This window comes from Nilaparvata lugens, chromosome 3 (genome assembly GCF_014356525.2).
Source record: "Nilaparvata lugens isolate BPH chromosome 3, ASM1435652v1, whole genome shotgun sequence".
Lineage (NCBI taxonomy): Eukaryota > Metazoa > Arthropoda > Insecta > Hemiptera > Delphacidae > Nilaparvata > Nilaparvata lugens.
In genome coordinates this window covers 19,144,583-19,165,695 of record NC_052506.1, presented here as the reverse complement: position 1 = coordinate 19,165,695, position 21,113 = coordinate 19,144,583, and the positions used below count along the sequence as shown (strand labels likewise).

The window sequence follows — 21,113 nt, the reverse complement described above, 5'->3', positions numbered from 1 at the left end:
GTTATTGACGCTTTTCAAAACTATCGAAAAATTGAGAGATCTCGAAAACTATAAGGTGGATATAAGAAAATTTTACTGGACATTCTTGTTGCAAATTTCATGTAGAATTTATGGTCTTTTGGCTGTTACACCTTTTATGGGACATGCTATATACTCACTTCAATACGGTACCCAACTGACTTAACTGTAGATCTCACTAAAGATGAATATTGTAATCCATCAATGAAAATACTTACCCAAATTGTGATATTCAAGCATCTCCTACATTAGACCAGATGAATGAATGAAAATAGTTTTCAGCTTAGTCATAAAATAAGAAAGTATGGTACGATCAATTTTGAAAATTTTAGACAAAATTCCATTTTTCAATACCGATATGTTATCTTCTCAGTAATTTGTGGTCTACTTTGAGCTGCAACCTAATTTTGTAATCATCAAAAAGTAATAGTATGTATTTCAACCCATAGGGTATAACTTGAATCGCAGTTGAAACAAATATAATAACTTAATGATTTCATATGATTATTAGAAGCTTGTAGGCTTGTAGGTACTTATTTTTCTTGTTGAGAGAGTATAAGTAAATAAGATGAATATTTTCATTTTTGTGAGAGAGATGAAAAGGTTTGCTTCATTGTTTTCAATAAATGCTACTAATTTATTGTTGCATATTGCAGCATTTAATGCTGCTACGGTAGTAATTCTATTACTATAGACAATCATGTATCTTTTATCTATATATAATATAAAAGCGAAATGGCACTCGCACTCACTGACTGACTGACACTTGCAGAACTAAAAATCTACAGGACCATAAACGTTCAAATTTGGTAGGTATGTTCAGTTGGCCCTTTAGAGGCGCACTAAGAACGGATTTGGAGCGTTCTTAGTTTTTTCCAGCGTTTTCTCAGCTTTATCGAGAACAAATGAACAGAAATTGTTCAAATTTAGTACAGAAGCTCAGCTAGGGTGTAATAATGTTGTGTTAGAAGAAATTTGAAATAACGCCAAAAATTAGCGTTTTTGCGTTTTCTCAGTTCTTTTATCAAGTAATAGAAAGAAAATGTTCAAATTTGGTACAGAGGTTTAGCTAGGGTCTAAAAAATTTTGTGATGAGGTGACTTTAATATTTCATCAAAGATACGCCGATAATCAGCGTTTTTCCAACGTTTTTCTAAGCTTTTCTGCGTTTTCTCACTTCTTTGACTTTCTGATGGAATAAAGCATGCTCAAACGAAAAATGCAGGCGAGCGAAGCGAGCCCGCTGATCTCATTCTTGGACGATCCAGTCGGGGGTCCAGGGGGCGGAGCCCCCTTGCTAGACGGATATGGCGAGCGAAGCGAGCCTGACGGCTAGTATACTATATATTTATACTGTATGTGAATACCACCGACTGTGATAGACGTTTATATTAGGCTCGTTTTATGTGACGTCTCTATGCAATCTTGATGAACAGTTTTATAATTAAATGCATGTTATCTATCATAAAATTCTCATTCATGATAAATATTCCAGACCACTTTGATATCATTAATTTGACACCTGAGAGGAGTAGGCTAACTACATTTGCTAGAAATTGTAAGAGCATTATTGACTTATGCACCGCTTTTGAGAGAAATGAACAAAATTATTATGAACCTAAATCTGAAGAAAAATTTCCTTTTCTAGTGTCATTGATGTAGTCTCGTAATGTCCAATAATATGTAGATCTATTTCGAATTGATGTCATCCATGAAAATGAAAGGTTATTGCCTCTATTTACTGTTTGTGTTTGAAAAAAATGTACGGTAGACGTTTCAAGAGAAATCGCACTATATTTGCATGTAATCATTCACGATGTCCACATTTTACAATAAATTCATCTATTCTATCTACATTCAGCATTTTCTCAGCTAACATTTTTTTCAGTATTCATATTATTATAATATTATTATGTACAACAAGGACAATATGACATTTGTATAAGGCCTCTGTTACAACATTTATGTGGACTGTCATTTGAAGGGACCACTCTCACAATTATTATTATTCCCAGTATTCCTATAAACATGATAGGTGAAATTACATTATAACTTGTTATAATCGAAATATGTATATTTTGTTATATAATCGTTATTTACTGAGCTTCAATAGTTCATAGAAACAATTCCAAATTAAATGGCAATGACTAGTTGAACATTTCAATAATTATGATAATATACAATGTTCATCCAATAATAAAAATATCTGAAAAATACTTAAGTTAGGCATTTTACACAAGCTTTGAAGAAATTATCCGCTGAGTGATGAGGCTGATGTATGAAACATTTATCAAACTCAATTATAAAATGTGAATGTTTCAAATCGATAGTCTATAGCCTTATTTGACAAAAAGCAATATAGAATAAATTGAAAGGTTTCATAGCACTTCCTCAAATATAAGTTATGCAATTTTATAACCCAAATACATAACGTACATTACTTCAGTTGTATTTTGAATGTAATATTTCTATATAAAAAGTAACAATCACCTAACAAATGAAACATTTTTTGATGAGAATCTCTTCTTTATTTTAGCCTATTGAAAATAATTATTATTGATATTTTGATAATAAGTAAATATTGCTAGTCTCTTTTGGAGATTAAAGTATCACAGACTAAAAAATATAAAACTTTTGAATGGTTGTCTTTATTACTATTAGTTTTTTGTTCTTGTAACAAATGGTTCATGAATGAAATTTATTTAGAAATAAAAAAATGTAAAACTTATAATGGAGGGATAACAAACCTATCACGTTGGTCTAAAGATTTCAACACATTAAAGCTTCTTAGAAAATTATTTTCATCATTAACAAATATAGTAACATACATAATTATTTAGGCAGAGTAATTCGAACTCGTAACAAAACCATAGCTATGTTTAACAGTTGCATACTTTTATCTCTAAAGAAAAAACTGCGTAAAAAAATATCAATCTTACTACCAACAAATATTTTTTTGTTAAAATTATCATTAGATATTTACATATTTTCCAACATTTAACGACTGAAGTGATATATTTTCACGATATATTTTGATTATTTACAAACATTGTACGATTCAAAACACTTTGCTTTGTTTTTAAAAGATTAAATATATAGTATAAGGTATAAAAATGTTCAACATTTATTATTTATTATATTTCTATAGTACACGTAAGCAATTCAAGTTTTAAAATCTCTAATATACAAGATGAAATGAATATGAAGCATATGCTATTTTTAAAATTTGATCCCTCCAAGGCCCATTTAGGGGACTTAAATATTGAGTTTGAGAGATGGTGAGAGTTGAAATCAGTTGGAAACTGAACACTTTTGTAATTTGTTTCCAATGTCAAAATAATACTGAGATAAAATATTAATTATATTTCAAATTGTTTTCCAAGACAATGTTCCAGCATACCTGAGAGTAGGCTAACACTATTGACTTTTTGATTTTGATCCAATCTCCTTGAGTTATTAGTATTCCACATAAAAATACATTTGGGGTATATATTTTTTGTAATGAATAACAAAGAATGTTCGCCAAGAAAACTTGGTAAGGAACTTGAAAAGTTCAACTCATTTTCCATCTCAACTGCATTCAACTCACATTAGAGTTAAAAGTTAACATACTATAAGTACTAAGTTTCCATAGTTGACTAGATTTCGTAATATATTTAGAAATCTCAACTCTCAAAGTATCACTGGTGAGAATTGAAACCAATCTATTGATGGATAACGTGGGTACCAGGTAGGCCTACATATAAATGGTTTGAAACAGCAATTCTGAATCAAGCTGAATAGTTTTGTGATACAATAACTCATCAGATTGCTACCATATCATGCTCTGATAAGAATAATTGAAATTTCATCACAAAGTAATAGTTGAATTTTATGTAAGCAAATACGGGAGGGTTTATTTATATGGTACAGTATTCCAAGTTATTGTCAACATTTTTATGAGATTAAATGTTTTGTTAAGCTGTATTGTTATTCTAATCGCTATGGAGTGAAATAGTATTTGAAGGTACCGTAACTTAAATGATTTTATAATTTTTAGCACTGACTGAGTATTATGATCAATTACATCATTGCTACCGTAACAGACAAAAATATATAATGCTTGTTCTTTATTACAAACAGAAGAATCATAGAAGATATTGGAATTCCTCTTCAGTGATAAATATCACTGTCCTATCAATGATTGAAGTAAAAAAATGAAATATTTTATATTGATCAGCGTGATGTTATTTTCATGGTTATAGATGGTAGGAGTAAAAATAAAATTTGAAGAAATTGTCAACAGATAACAGTCCAAGTATTAAAATATTTCAATTTATAAGTTGTTATTTACTTAGTTCTATAGCCTATATTTACCATCAGTAAGTCCAGCTCACTGTTGAAAGAAGAAGATAATTATATACAATCAAAATAATTTCTTGAAACAGCAAAAATATGTTGAATGGCAATATTGGAACCTGGAACGGATAGGGGCTCTACAAAAACTTTACAATAAAACAAAGGAGCTCCAGAGATACGGCAGAGATACTGTAATCTACTTATCTTGGTACAATCACCTGCAGTAATTTCTTGCAAAAATATACTCCATCAATTCACAATACTCGGAATGGAACATATCTTGAGTGCAAAGCAGCTTTGAGAGCTGAGTCTCGTAATCCAGGTATAGAATTTATAACTTCCGTATTTTCACGTGGATTCGAATGGATTTTTCCAACGTACTTAGAATTTCCCAATGTACAATACATTGTATTCTAGGTACGTTGGATGTTGCCATATTTTTTATCCTTTCCCCATATAAATAAATATCCAATTCCTTATTGAACAGACCCTTTGAATGAGAATGAGGTAAGAATGAGGAATAAGAATGAGGAATGAGAATATAATTACTTCCGTTACGCATAGGGCTCACGTGTAGGCATCATTCTTATTAATAGAGAGAAATCAGTGGGGAAATTAGATATGAAAAAATGGATTTTTAAGCTTCACATCAGTTACCTGAGAAACATGAGAAGCATCAGCTATCTAACTACAGACAACATGCTCAGTAGTTGATTGTGGTATAAAATCCAGTTTATGACTAATAAAAATATGTACAGAGAATGACACATCTTACTTTTAGTTTTTAGCTTTACTCTGCCAGCTGAACTGATTGTCTGTGATGGAAAGAAGAAGTTCAACAACTCATCAGTAACATCACAGATACCAAAAATTAGAAGATATCACTGTCACAGCACATAAAGTATGGTTGATGAATATGAAATGAACATATTATTTCTATGAGCAATAATAATATAAGTAGCACATAGCAAACGTTTGGCTGTAGCCAGCCAGCCAAACAGTTGACTGATGTGAATGGGGTGTCCGAGTAACGTCGTACATCAGTGACATTAAAAACATACATTGTCCCGGTTACAAGTACGTCTATGAAATTTGATAGCAATAAATGACAGCATCGTATTGTCATTCAATTCGTTCATTTTGGTTCTGTTGGTTTTTTCATCTAATCAAACGTAGTTGAATTTAATAGACTTACGTGTAACCGCGAGAGTGAGTGTGTGAGAGATCATTGCTCGTACACGGTAGTAAAAAAGTTTATAATTGGATGATAATGTGTGTAGCACTTAACAAAACGTTCGGCTATAGCCAACCAGCCGAAACATTGTGTCCACTAACCGGCTGAATGCCAGGGAGATTGGGTAGCGTTGTGACTAGTCCGTTCCTACCCTTGAGCGGCTGGTCTGTGACTGCGGAAGCGGATGCTGTTGCCGCATGCAGCGAGCCTGCAGCAGCCGGGAAGTCGTTGCCCGTGGTGACACTCTCTTCGGTGGTCGATGGCGTCAACATGGTTTGCTGGTGTTGCATGTCGACCGACTCCTGCTGGGACTGCGTCTGTTCGTGGGCTCGCACCGGCTCTAGTTCGGTGCCACGCGCCGGCACGCTGGAGGCGCGCTTCAGTTGCGCCTTGAGGGGAGTTGGCTCCTTCGAGTCCAGACTGGAGCCGGCCTCACCCTTGGGGTTACGCGATGTCGAGAAGATGCGTCGCTTGTGGCGCAGAATCGCCAGACCAACGGACGACGCGTCACGACTCTCCATCAGACTCGGATTCGAATCGGTGTCGGTTGCGTTGTTGTCGGACAACGGACTGTGCACGGTGTGGCCGTTGTTCTCCCCGTTACACACCGAGTCCTCCGATCGGCTGCGGTTAATCAGCCGACCCACCCGCCCCGATTTTGCAGCCTCGATCAAACTGTCCCACCGTCTCTTCCTCGACGAATTCCGCTTGAACATCAACCCCCTCAACCCGTGATGGCCAGCGTTGGGCTCGGGAACATCCTTGGGTGTGGCTGTGCAGACGCGCCGCGGTGTCAGCCCTGGATTGGTGCCCAGCAGCCCCGAAATAGGTCCAAATAGCTCCTGGGTTGCATGCTCGTCGCGGTAACCCAATGTTGCAATGAGCTCTGCTACCGGTGCCAGGGAGGTGGTGCTACTGCTGGCCGCGGGGGGAGGGGCGATGTTGAATCCCTTCATCAGTCGTCTCTCTTTCTGTCTGTTCTTCTTGCCTCCAGCTCCTGCTATAACAAAATCCATTCAATAAAATAAAATCCGCTCAATATGGAATTCGCTACAATGTAATACAATAATTGTAGAAATATTAATTTCTTCAGATACTGTTTTTGATGCGATAAAGTGATAAAACACTAGAATATTTTGTATAAAATATCACAAATTTATTAGAAAATATTCTAATTTATTCAGTAGACAATATTCTAGTGTTTTATATGCATTATTATTCTAGTGAATAATGTTTTAAAAATTCTCAAGTAGTGAGATTCGCATTAAATAGTCAGCACCTGATTTACACTGGTTTGCTGTCCCAGTCTACTGTCATTTAAGAAATCCGATAACTTATTATATTAATAACTCATATTATTTTTCACCTGCGCACAGGATTTTCCTTGAAGGTGTTTTGGTTTCTTATATTTTTGCTGAAATTTTTCTATATTTTTTGTTTTGAAGAACCAATAAAGAATTTTTGATTGATTGTATAATTAATGTTAATTTCATTCAATTACATTTCCACTATTACACTAGAACAGTGAATAACAATATAAAATATGAATATGATTCAATATATATAATACAGTATCAAAAACTTCAATTTTTCAATGAAATTCACAATAATCTGCTACAGCAGAATTTCATACAATAGGTACTTATCACAAGAATTCAGCAACTCAATCACATACACGGAATTCCTTTCACTGGTCTGCGTTTAGAGGAGAGTTACATATAGACAACAAATTCAATCAGATAAGATAATAGATAAATCGAATTGATCTAGGTCAAGTCATTCAGCGGAAGCATGATTTTCTCTTTGGGAATTCCAGTCTTACTCTTGAGGAACACTAGGCAGTCTAGTAGGTATTCATTAAGTGCTCAGAGTGGCTATACCGGGGACCTATGACAGTGCCAAGTGTCTCCTACATGCAAATCATATCATACTCATACTGGGGACGCACACCAGTATAATTATTGAATGCCTCCTGCATGGTTGGCTCACAGCTCAGGAATTGAGAGTCCCGCACGAGGTGGGCTTAGCGTGCTAAGCTCATATCTGTGCGTAAATGCATTTCTACCGTCATATATCTGTGCATAAATCCATTTCGTCCAATTTCAAATACCTAATGTATGGGAAAAAAGCAAAGTCGTTCAAAAATGCTCAATACCAATGTAATGTCCAAAAATGTTCAATAATGTAATTATTATTTTTTTTTGATTATCCAATTTGAATATTATTTTTCAATTTGAATAATTCAAAAAATATATTATTTTTATCCAAACTCACCTGGTCCAGAGCCAGTAGCAGTTGATGTATTCATTCCAGAATTTTTCAGGATCTCGATCAATTCACAGCGGAAGGCAGAAATGTCTTGCTTGATCTCATTCACGTCATCCTCAGTGACTCCTTCGTTTTCAGCCTTGCGTTGCTCGACAGTCACATAACGACGGACCAGATTCCGCATTATTCTCTGAAAAGTTCAAATTCAGAATAAATCTTTTAATAACGTTGAAAATATTGTTTTCTATGCTCGTTTAAGGGTTATACGTTGATTGATTATTATTTATATTGATTATGTTAATTTTTGAATCATGGAATCATATAGTTTCAAAATGATTAGAGACTAATTCAGTAAATTATTTTAAACTGATTTAGTTTTTGGAATCCTTGAATCATATAGTTTCAAAACCATTGAAAAATTATTCAGTACCTAATTTTTATTTTAGTACTATATAGTACTCTACTCTACAGACAGGGCATAGCAGGCTAAAGTTGCCATCCCAGAAGTTTATTACACTTGATATATCAAAATCATCAACAATCTTATCATTTAAAAAAAGATGTAGGCCATTGAATTGATGTTTTTTTTATTATGACTAATTTAATAGTGCTTGTTTCAATAGTAATATTTCAGTACGGTATACTATTTTATTTGTAGCTTTTTTAGGTACTGTGAATTGTTATAGGCCTAATTATGTTGCGTTAATATTATTGTGGGATTCTGTCTACAAACCTGTTAATGTGATGAGTATCTATTTAATATATTACTGATGAATTTTGGTGATACCGATAATACATTTTTCAGTATTTTAAAAATAGCATGAAGTTTTTTTCAACTCACTGCTATTACGAGCATAATGGATTACGTATACATTAAACCATACATTTATCTGTTTCTGGCATCAAAGAGGTACATTATTGAATAATCTTAGGAATTGAAGAATGATTATTTTCTTATTCAAATTCCACTGTATAAATGATGGAATATTTATGTATTATGTAATATAATATATTATATTTCATGAAGAAATCAGATCTGTATTCTAAAACATTGAAATTATTGATGAATATTGACATAAATACCTGTATTCTATATTTTGTTATTATTTGAAAACGAATTTCAACAAAAATGGAGATTAACATTCAATAGGTACCAAATCAATTTTCCTATTAATTCTCAAATTCAAGTTTTAGTTTAAAGTCCTCAAAGCGTTTTATACTTACGTTCATCGAGAATAAAATATAACTGTACTCATTTGAATAAAACGAATTGGAATGTTACCTGATATTCCTTGAAAATACAAATACAACGCCAAATAACCAACAGAATAATGACAGTAGACTATGAATTAATTTAATAAATGCTGGGCCTACATGAAATTTCAAAAATGTTAAGAGGAGACATGAGATATTGACATTAAAAGTGATCAACTTTCTTCTAGCCGATATGTTCATTTGTGGAAGTCTTCAAAATAACTAGAAAGGCTATGAGGGGTTTTGTTCAATTATTATAATTAAAGTTTGTTTTTTTTGTAATTTCAACTCCCCATAGAAATATTCCTTCCAAAGTGAAGTACCGTAATGATTTACACATTATGGTCCAGTATAAAATATCATTCTCACGTATATAATTCCAAGCAATTGGTTTTTCAATATTTCTTAATGGAGACGATATTCTCATAACAAAACATTTTTATTATTCTCTCACAATGATAGAGAGTGAATTAACGGAAGTAGATTTGACTCTATTTTTTGATTTAACCTCCTTGAGATAATAATCCTCAATCAAAGCTGCTCTGCCATTCAGAGTTTTTTTGTACCTAATTTGACGAATAGCACACTTAAAATTCAGTACTAATAATATTTGTTAATCTATCTGAAACTAAAAACCTTGCGGCTGGAAGAAGCTAATTTATAATATTTAATTTTGCAGACTGTGTTTTTCAGTTGCTCGTTGCAAGTTTTGGAATAAAGTTGTTGAATTCATTGAAAAAAATTGGGAGGTATTTTCCAAATTTAGTTTTAAGAATCATTCTGTAAAGGTATCAGTATTTGGTACTGGAATATCCTTTATTCCTTCAAATAGAAAATCATTATTTTCATGAATGATAACATTATTAAGTCCATAAATCTTCCGCTAATGATCTTTCTATACGATACATTAAATTTTTACTCTGATAGAAAAAGTTATAGAACACATTTCTGTGAATGTTAAACTTAATATTTTTCATCCAAAAAGCAAAATACATTTTATAAGAGATGATTAGCCTATTTCAGTCATTCAAACGTTGTTGATACGTTCATTGTCCAACACTTGATGTGCAAACGGCTATTATAAGCATTAAACGAAGATCAAACCAAAGTCCCCCTACTTCACACTTCACTTCTCAAACACATGCAATTACTGAACTGCACAACTCACAAGGTTCAACTCCTACAATCAACTCCAGTTTTAGACGTCTCTTATCGTGCATTTACTGTTATTTACATTTTTTACAAGGCAAAAACGAAAATCTTAGGTACAATTTTTACTAGTTGAAAAGTCTCAGACATGAGAATACCTACGCATGCTGACGAGGCATTTTTACGGTTGACACTTTTGTAGCATGAACGCTTCGTCACAGCAGTAAGCATTTATTGCTCACTTGGTTTTGAGCCGTTGCTCATTTATAATTTATTGGATTATTATTTCAAGCCTATTTTACTGGGCTACCCGTGTCAACCGAGATAGCCTTCTACATTTGACAGAGTTTATTCTAGAAAAGGGCTTATATAGGCATTTTATTCAATTTTTGAAAAATTCACGCAATTATTAGTTCAAATTCTCAAACTCCTTTCAGGAGGAGGTTGAAGAAAATCAACTGGAAGCGATGTATTATGTTTGAAGCTTCCATATTTAAAAAATATATAATTTTACCACATGCATCGTATCTCAGCATCTATTAAGGAAAAAGCATTATATTTCTTTGCTTTTCACACTCAAAATTCGTGGTTTTTATTAGTTTTCTTTTATAAGTGATTATTCTCTATTATTTTATATATTTTCCTCTATTTACATAATTTATATACAACAGGCTTTTTTCTATACAACTATAGTGGATTAACACTAACAATTCAGTGCACACACACACATAGAGATAAGTCATCTCCTTGATAATCAGCAAAAGCTAACGGGTAATTCAATTCCATGCTGGAAATAAGCAAGTTTGAACTGAACTTAAGAGAAAACCTTACAGAATGACTACCAGAGAGAATTTATTCAAATGGGTGTTTGTGAAAATGTTTTGCTAGTTACAGGTAATTTCATCTCCACTCTATCCAGTCAAATGCTGTTTAGTATAAATATTTTATTCATTTTAGAAATTACCTTTAGTTTATTTGCCTGCACTTTCAGTACAATAATGCTGAGTCATGAAAAATTATTTACGATTGAATGCAGGATTAATAAATCTAGTTTAGTGTTAAAGTTATTGAATTGCAAGTTATAGTTTTACCAAATTATAAATTAAAAGTATCTATGAACTCTGACTTACACTCTCTACTCCTACGATTGGTTGATTGATTGATTGAATGATTTGGTTTGGAACCAGTGTTTATTAACCACCATGACTTGAGCATGAAACATGTAATTGTTTTGAGGTGCAGTTGATAAATGCAATAGGGAGAACAATGCTAAACGATTATCACCTCCTGTATGAAATTATGAAGTGGAATTTATCTCCAATTTTTTAAATGTATCCTATTGGAGTTGATCATGAAATAATTATATTCAAAAGTTATATAGCTATCAGTGCCTCAGTATTGGTGAGGTTTTAGTGTCTCAGTATTCAGTTCATATTTTGATGAAAAGGTACCTTCTTGATTTAGCAAAACACAAAAACGGTTAGAGTATTGGTAAACAAGCCAGAAGCTCATATTGACCCATTTGGAAAGAAGTATAACGGAGTTCATTGGAAGGGTGGAAAAAATAAATAAAATCATGTTTTTCAGCAAAAAGTATATTAATTTTGATAAACTGACTTGCTCTTCCAGGTAAAAGCGAAGTCGATATGAGATATTATTTAAGCCTTCGGTATCACTCTGAAACTGATTTCAAAAAAGTTGTGTGAAACTGACAAAATTTGGTAAGATTTGAAAAAGATCACAAGAATCTATTCTAAAAGTTTTTTAAAAATGATGGAACACTTCAATTTAGTGAATTTGCCGTTTATCAATATAAAACGAATTAAAAACGGGAAGATTTGAAAAAAATTACAATGATTCTATTCTTAAAGTTTTTTTGAAAATTAAACACTTTAATGTAGTGAATTTGCTGTTTATCAATTAGGAATAAATTAAAAACGGAATAGAGTTTAAAGCTTGAATAAGTTCTTTATCTCTCATCAACAAGAACGCGTATGCTAGCTGTTAATAAAATATCTATTCACTAGAAAAATCAATTGTGAATTTGATGACTACAGTGACAAATTGAAAATATTGATGGAATGTGAGTGTGCTAATTGTGTGTTGTAATGATTCTATTCCTTAAACCATAGGAATAAGCTGAAAAATTGAATATGAACTATACTGCCTTTTCATGAGGATAAGTTGACCTACAGTAATAAGTTTGATATATGTATTCTGCTCTTCTAAGTTAAAAAAATAGCATCCGATTGAAACATTCATGGTGTATTGATCCATCTTTCAGAAAGGTTTTGAATTGATACTTTTGACAATGAAGTATTTAACCTACTTTCTAGTATTCATTCTGTTTTCAAGTTCCTATAAAATACACTGTTGAATCGATTAAAGGTTACTTACTATTAATTGTTTCTAAGATATTAGGTCTTTAATACCTAGTATTAAAATATGAATAATATAGTCCTCTAATGATTTCAGAAATAATTAAATAATTTTAGGGGTATCAAACAATAGCTGAGTATCACATATGTTAAAAATATTTTGTTAGATTGGTGTTATATTAAAATAAAGTTGGAGACTGTTGAAAATTTGCCCATTTCCAAAAAAATGAGAAATTTATATTGGATTTCATAAATTAACAAACTCTTTCCTTAGAATCTTCCATAATTTTACCACTCATTTTAGGTAACTCTTTCATTCCTGAGGCTTGAAAGAAGCAATGCTTTTGGAAAGCATTCCAAAAGAAGCTCACCCCTACTCACAGATGTATACCTTATTAGGCCTAGTCTTTGTAGGGGTATTCCATCCATTTTTTCTATTACAATATTATTGAAATTGTATTTTTTTATTATTGTATATATGCATTTTTTGTGGAATAAGAAATATTTGGATTTAAGTTCTTTTTATCAGGATAGATTCTCAATGAAAACTACTATTGTTACAATAATGACTGTGATTAGCCTTTTTTATTGAATTGAGTATAGTAGCATTGGGATATGATTTGTAGTTCATAATAAAAAAAATTGAATAGAATTACGATTAAGTTATAGGTTATCTTGATAAATTGACAAGTGCATTATCAGTATATAACACAAATCATTGTACAATACATTATGAATCTAGGGCTTTATTATGAAAAATACAGAAGAGACCATTTGAGCTGAACCTGAATTAATTTATTTCAATTAATATATTCACAGTTTAGCAAACTATACTGATAAGTAACTTACAGTTATTTACTATGAAAATTTTAATAATGATGCGAATAGCGTCTGATTAACAATGTTCAAAACAACTTGTATTTTTGTAGTGAAATCAGATTGCCAAAAAATAATGGTTAGTCTAAACAGTTCAGTTCCAAATGCCATTAGGAAGATTTGATGGACATGTGAGTACTTACCTGATAACGAAAATCTCGCTCGCTCGCTTGTTTCACCTTTTTCTGGAAGAGAACAGACGTTGGTAGGGGCCCCAGGGAGAGGAAAAGAAAGACGGTGCAGAGGATAAGTCAGACCATGCGATGGAAGGGGAGGAGAAATTCAGGAGAGGATCAGAAAGGAGAAAAAATTGATTAATTTTAAGTATTGTCTCAAAACAGAAATAAATGAGTCCACTACCTAGTAAATTATATGTGTGCTAGTGGGAGCTAAATTCTAATTGGGCTAAATTCAGTGAATAAGTAAGATCAGAATCTTAGGATTGATAGATTATTTTGATCCCTAAATGAGTTTTGGCTTTTAAAATAAAGTCAATAATTAAAAGTGATAGACTATTGCAATATTATTGTGACATTTAGAAAATCTATGATTATTAGCTATTTATTCAACAAGTTTTCCATCTTTTGATTAGAGGATGGGAATGAAATCTATTGTCTATCATATCTGGTGTGATGCAATTCTTATAATTCAAAATAAGCAGTCTGGATTGAAATCTACAAGGAGCTTCAATGAGTGATTTTCGAAACAGTAGACATATACGGTAATATGAGGAATGGGTTATGATGAGTACTATTTATTCCATAAATGAATCCTGTTTTAATAGAAAAACATAATATAGCATCAGCTCAGCTGCCCTTTATTATTCTTTTTTCATTTTTGAATAAGGACTATCAAAGCTGTGTAGTAAATTAATTTTTGTAGTAATTTAAAAATTTAGTGATAATTATTAGGGTAGGTACCATTAATTGTTGCATTAATTTTAAAATGTGGTGATAATTATTATGGCAGGCTGAAAATTGATAATATTGAAATTGTCGTTTGTAGTTCATATTATTATGCAATTTTGCGGTAATCCATGGGGGTAATCCATGGGTAAAATCAGGTATGTAACAACTCAAATCATTCTCAAAAATTCAACATCATAAATAATTTTAACATTCACTTACAATTTAATTAATCTAGTCTGACAATTAAAATAGGGTCATAACAACCTACTCGGCTACTTACTACTATTCAGCCTACCGATAGTTTCAATTCATGTCTTTTCATTCAACTTCCATCATTGCCGTATCATGCTTTCCAGAAAATAGCTTATTAATCTCGAAAAGATGATGAAAATGGAAATTGATCCTCAACATACGCCATTAGAAACTTTAATCCTTTTGATAGTGCACCCATCAATTTCAATGTATTTTCAATTTCCATTCTCCTACTTGCAAGTTTCAAGTATTTGAACTTTTCATAACATACCGTACTCTTACATTCAAGCTAAAAAACATAATGAGTTAATGAGAATATAATTAAAATATATAAATAACAGATAACAGATAGGAATTATGAAATAAATCATGCTATTAGCAGTACAATAATAGTACAAATGAGTTGAAATCGTACAAAATAGTAGGTGTACCAATTTTGGCAACTTTTCATATTTCTACCGAATATAGTATCACCATCAAATAGTAGGCCTACTGTTTTTCAGAAATCGGGATAACTGTTATCTATATACCTGTATACCTGTTGATTTAACGAGCAGGTTGCCATTTATAAACTATTACACTAAAAAACTATTAAAATTGCCATTTTATAAAATGGCAAATAAATTAAATTGAATATAGAATTGATATCTGTGGTTCAAATCGATTCAGGGTACTGTACAGTGGGAAAGTGCTTCCAGTATTAGGATTTCTATATCATATATTGTTCGGGTGCTCAAGGAGTTCTCTATACTTGCATCCTTATCCCATTCTTGTTTCCTAGAGGATGCATTGCACTTCTCGTATAGGACGTACTTCATACCACGGTATATATAGAAGGTTTTTTTTATCTAAATACCGTGCTTCATACTAATGAAGTATGGTAGTAAAATACCCTAATTAGTATCTCTTTTCTATTCTTGCATCCTAATCAAATTACTGTCCGTTACTTCTTGTGCGTTTTTCAGATCTCATATGGAGAGGTTGTATTGAAACCAGATGTACGGTACTCACAAAATTCGCGTAGGTCATTAATACTTACACGTATCGTCCTCATGTGCTCCTTCTTGGCGGCTCTTGACTGGCCACACAGCTTCTTCTGAATCCACTGAGCCACGTACCAGATGCTCTTCGGGGTGGGGATGATGTTGAAGGGTGGGGGTACCGTGCCGCCCTCCTCAAAGTAGCTGATCCACAGTTTACTCCTCGCGAATTTCCATTCAATGTCGGCACGTTCCTTCAGACAAAAATGTACACAATCAGCAATTACCTATTCATTACAATTACAATATTGGTAACTGTTAAAATTTTTATCAAGAAATCGGCTGCTTTAGCTTTAAATTACCTACAAAATAAAATTACAATTTAGGCTACTTTCACACGATAGGAGACGTGCAACTTGAACACTGAACAGTGTTCACGTTTTTTTGTCGAAGTACATTGAGTCAAATCATGTCTTTCACATGGTGACTCCTATCCAGGAACCTCGTTTTGTCACGTCTTTTCCCCTCGAGGCAAGTAGATGCAAGACCTAACAACTACGCCGATGTTTGCTCAAAGTATGACTCATCACTTTTTTCTCAAAGTCTAACTTCCTTAAAAATATAGATAGAAGATTTCTGATTTCGGATTTGGATTCAGCGACCCCAAATTCTTTAAAGCGTAAGTCCCATTTTCAAAAATATCCGAAAACAAGGAAGTTATGGCTGTTTTTAATAAAGCTTTCTATTATCAATTATACGGTAAAAACAAACAGGTACTGTACTATACAGTACGTAAGTACTGTAGCTATTATAATACAACTTACACTGTATTCGTGTAGGAAATTTGGTAGGTTATTTATCTTGATTTCTGAAAATACCCCAAAATAAGGGAGTAAGATAACTTTGAAAAACCAAAGTTTTCCTGCTGATTGAAGAAACATTAAAAATTAGTCTAAGACATATTATGTCTTAGAATAAAAACGTGTAACAAATATCAGATCACTATTCAAGCTATCAAGCTTTTCATAAATTTATTTGTCTCCTCATGGCAGAAGCAGGTTTGCGCCCAACGTTTTCACTTAAACATTTCTATGATTAAATTGTGATAGAGAACAATATCGTATTGATCTTCTAAATCCAGTTACATGTACATCGATTTTCGTAAAATTGATTTTTCTACCGGTCCTATGAATTCTAAGAATTCTATGAATTGTTTATACAGGTGCATCACAGGCCAGGCTGGTCTGAGCTATTCATGACTTTTTTCAGTATGCATTATCAACTCAGCAGTTCTAATACACAGACATCACTACTTGGAATGCCATGACATTTTCTATTCTTTCAATTCCTATTATTACCATAGATCGATTCAGATCAGCACAATGTTTATACTGTATGTTCATAATAGATTTTTCTGATTGTAAAAAGAAATAGTCAATAATTGCTGGGAATTTAAAGTGATATTCAACGATTTGAACCTGATAAATTGGATTGTTGAATGACAATTGAAATTCAGTGAATTTTACTGTACAACATTCCTTTTCCTCCTATTTTATCGGGTGATGAGTGGAGATGATTTATGATTTCATATTTGGATTCATCTTTTCATAGTTCAATATTTTTTTGGAAAACTAGAACTTTTAAAAACTGAAAATGTTTATGTATAAACTTCTCAGGTGTTCAAAAACTTCTTAAAACCTTTGCCTGTCCCTTTGTGAGGCAGGAGTATTATCATCTTAGTACGTTTACTATATAATCATATGATAATGGAAAGCTATATTAAAAACAGCTATAACTCCCTTGTTTTCTGGTATTTTTGAAAATGGGACTCATGCTATAAAGAATTTGGGGTCGCTGAATCCAAATCCGAAATCAGAAATCTTCTATCTATATTTTTAAGGAAGTTAGACTTTGAGAAAAAGTGATGAGTCATACTTTGAGCAAACGTCGGCGTAGTTGTTAGATCTGTTGGCTTATTTGTAAGATCCCCAAGTGAAAGTACAGGAGAGCTGCAAAATAGGAAATATGATCTTCAGTAATATGATCTTCCAGGAGCGAGGTCTCTGCCGTGTGAAACTGGCCTAATATGATATTCCAGGAGCGAGGTCTCTGCCATGTGAAACTGGCCTAAAGATTGTGATTCTCTTATGTTTAAGTTTGTGTTCATTGCAACTCTCTTGATTGGGGAAGAATTTATTGGGATTTTCCCGTGTGCTCTCATGTTGTTGTAAATAAACTATAAGTTCCACCATTGATGTTCAATAAACTTCTTTTAGAAATCGGCTGCTGTAGCTTACAATTTTTCACTATTTGATGTCTAATCTATGAAATCACATGAAAATTCGAGAATAGGTACTTTCATAGATCTTGAAAAATAGCCTTCATTTCATCCTTTAACAATTTGAAGACATGGCCTCCCATTGATTGTGGTTTTCTTATGTTTAAAGTTTGTGTTCATTGCAATTCTCTTGATTGGGGAAGAATGGATTAAGTTTGTAGAGTGCATATTGATGTTGTGGAACTTTTCCATCATTGAAGAGACTTGAGATTGATTTTTGACAACATTTGAAGTCTCTTCAATTGGGGAGGAATTATCCCGTGTGCTCCCATATTATTGTAAATAAATATATAAGTTCCACTATTGATGAGTAACTTTAAAATTACCAGTACCTACTTCACTACTAAATTAACTCATTTCCATGTCCATTAACTCATGTCTATTTGATTTTTCTGTAACAGGTCTCAGAGAATAATTTCAATTACAATCGCTGGCTTCTAGAAGGGATATGCATGGCATTACGTTTCTATGTAAGCTAGTGAATGGTGCATTGGACAGCCCTTCCCTTTTATCATTGATTAATTTCCATGTTCCGCGATTGACAGCTAGATATCTTGCAATACATTTTCAATAGCCTTCTGCAGAACGGACTACAGTTATTATGAACTAATTAGAAGGATGCAGCGCCTATTCAATGTGAGCTGTGTCTGTCTGGATATATTTGGTGGGTCGGTTGATTCGATTGTGCGCGCGTGTCGTAGTAGGGTTGGTGTTTATGTGGTCGGTGACGCATCAGTTGTTTGGCCTGTCTCTTGATGGAATTTTTTAATTGTTATAACATATTATGATTTTTTCTCATTGGTAATTTTTTCTCTTAACTGTGGTTCTTTGGAGTGGAATGAAATTCTGTTTTATTGTACTCTCATATTCATAAATCATATTCTGTCTTATTTGTTATATCGGTACATATTTTTACTCATATTCTTAATATTGGTCTAAATATTGGTTTATTTCTTATTTTTAATCATTTTAAGTTCTTCATTTACTTTTTTCTCTTGATAATTATGAAGAACTTTGTGATGTTGAATGTTGGAACAGTTCTGGTAATACCTGTTGTTCCCATACCTGTATGTATTTTTTTTGTAAATAAATTTCCTCTTTCCCTTCTCAGCCATCATTCCATCAATGATAGAATTCAAAAAATAAAATTTTAATCCATCAGCACTATATGTGTGTTAATGTAAATTCAAGTTTCATTAGGTCCTATTTATGAGAGAGCCTCGTGAATAAGAGTTATTAGAAGTCTTCCTTCGCATCATCATGATCTCATGAACAGCCTCAAGAACAGTGGGTTATGAATTTATTAATATTGTACATGCACAAATCGTAGATTGATGTTTTCACTTACTGATATGAGTTGGTAGGAGTGATTCATCATTGCAATAAGCAGGTTGAGCAACACAACAATATTGATGACTGAGAAGGTGCCAAACATGAGCATTCCCCAGAACCTCGTGAAGCTTTTGATTCCGGCCAGTTCGAAGTTGTCGAGATCCACCAGACCAAATACAGCCCAGAACAGCGTTTGCGACGTTTCGAAAAGACTGAAAAAGAGAAAATTCGTCACATGATGCGTTTAATCCATTCGTTCCGCTGAAAAATTGCGACATTTTACACAGACCTGTCTCTTAAGCAGGTATGTCTTGATTTATGAGAGCTTGCTTTCTTGACATTTTAAAATGATGGATAATAGTTAGCTTCTTGATATCTGTATTCGTTCATAAGAATTGACAATATTTCAATCACCTATCACAAGAAAAAATCTTATAGAGTTATTTAAACTTTGAGCAGAAAACTATATTAGAATAAAAACTATTGAATAGATTGAGAATAGACTATACTTTATTATTAGCATATATGATTGTCTATTCAACTTGATAGTTGCTGGTTCAAGTGCTGACCCAACAGACGTTATTGTATCTTATACAGGATGTCTCACCAAGGTTGTAAAAGCCGTTGACCATAGATATATGCAGTTATTGAATAGACAAAATATCGTTATTGTTGGATTTATTATTTGAGAGGACGAATTATGGTTATAATCTATTATTTATTAATTTATTTTTTCTCTGTCTTCCAACCCATGTCAGAAGTATTTATTAAACATGAAACAACATTTACAATACGGAAAAAAGTCCGTTACATACTTGGATTAATTTTCATAAACTAGCGTGTAGCATCCCCCTACAGAGTCTATAGATTAATCATTTATCAATATTATACTTTTTATAATAAGTGACAATTTATCACTCGATAGTGATGGAGCTAAGATGAAAAAGTAAACAAAGCTTTGAGAAGAATATGACATCATAATTTTGTAAATGTACTTACCTTTAGTAAATTCAATCATTTTCCTAATCATCGCTAATTCCAACCAAATTTAGCACAACATTCAAGAAAACAGGATGCAAATTGAACTTGAAACAAAAAATAAGAATACGGTAGGTAGAGAATAAAGAAACACAAAGAGTTCAACAAAAAAAGCAAGAACAATAGTAAGTGATTACAGAATAAAAATGAAAATAGGCCTATTATGTGAGTATTAAAAATAGATTTATCAATAGATTTTTAGTTCATATTGGAAATATTTCTTTATTATGTAGTATGTGTAGGTATGAGAAAGATTGATATTATTGACCCAATAATTTTCATCCACCCAGTGGAAGAAAGTTTATACATTTGTTATAAAAAATAGAATTCAAGCAGTTTCCAATCATATTTTTATAATATAGTGGAAAATTATCCAAATATCTACTTAGATATGTAAGGCCATGACAGTGAGTGGAAAATTAGCTACAAACAAATTTAAAACATAGCTTGAAAGAGGATAAATAATGAGAATGGATGAATTTAGAATAGAAGTACGGTATGTGAAGTACGGTTTAGTGTAAAGAATAAAAATGATAAAATGAATAGGGACGAGTAAAAAAAAATAGAGATGATCAGAGCTCTACGATTACTTACTTGGCGAACCTCCTCCAAACAAGACAAGCATCCGGATCCTCAGCTTTCGCGAGAGGATCTTTGGGACATCTTTGTTTCTCCATGTCCGCGTAGTACCACAGCAGTTGATTCATGCCTGCAAATAATTAAAACGCCTATATTAATGATTTCAAATGA

General features: G+C 32.6%; 1 protein-coding gene across 11 annotated transcripts in view; it reads right to left on the bottom strand.

Annotated features, from left to right (window-relative positions):
* Window positions 1-1,794: 1,794 nt before the first annotated feature.
* Window positions 1,795-21,113, bottom strand: part of LOC111061806 (transient receptor potential-gamma protein) — a 228,530-nt gene continuing 209,211 nt past the window's right edge. For 5 of the 11 annotated variants that reach the window (XM_039423190.1, XM_039423193.1, XM_039423191.1 and 2 more), the window contains exons 16-22: window positions 20,958-21,072; window positions 19,342-19,537; window positions 15,715-15,909; window positions 13,659-13,700; window positions 11,879-11,944; window positions 7,865-8,048; window positions 1,795-6,590 (exon numbers count right to left, since the gene is read on the bottom strand). In XM_039423190.1, coding sequence (XP_039279124.1) covers window positions 5,656-6,590; window positions 7,865-8,048; window positions 11,879-11,944; window positions 13,659-13,700; window positions 15,715-15,909; window positions 19,342-19,537; window positions 20,958-21,072 — 1,733 coding nt within the window. In that variant the 3' untranslated portion in view covers window positions 1,795-5,655. The remainder of the gene's footprint in view (window positions 6,591-7,864; window positions 8,049-11,878; window positions 11,945-13,658; window positions 13,701-15,714; window positions 15,910-19,341; window positions 19,538-20,957; window positions 21,073-21,113) is intronic. The other 6 variants (XM_039423184.1, XM_039423185.1, XM_039423186.1 and 3 more) reach the window with 6 other exon arrangements.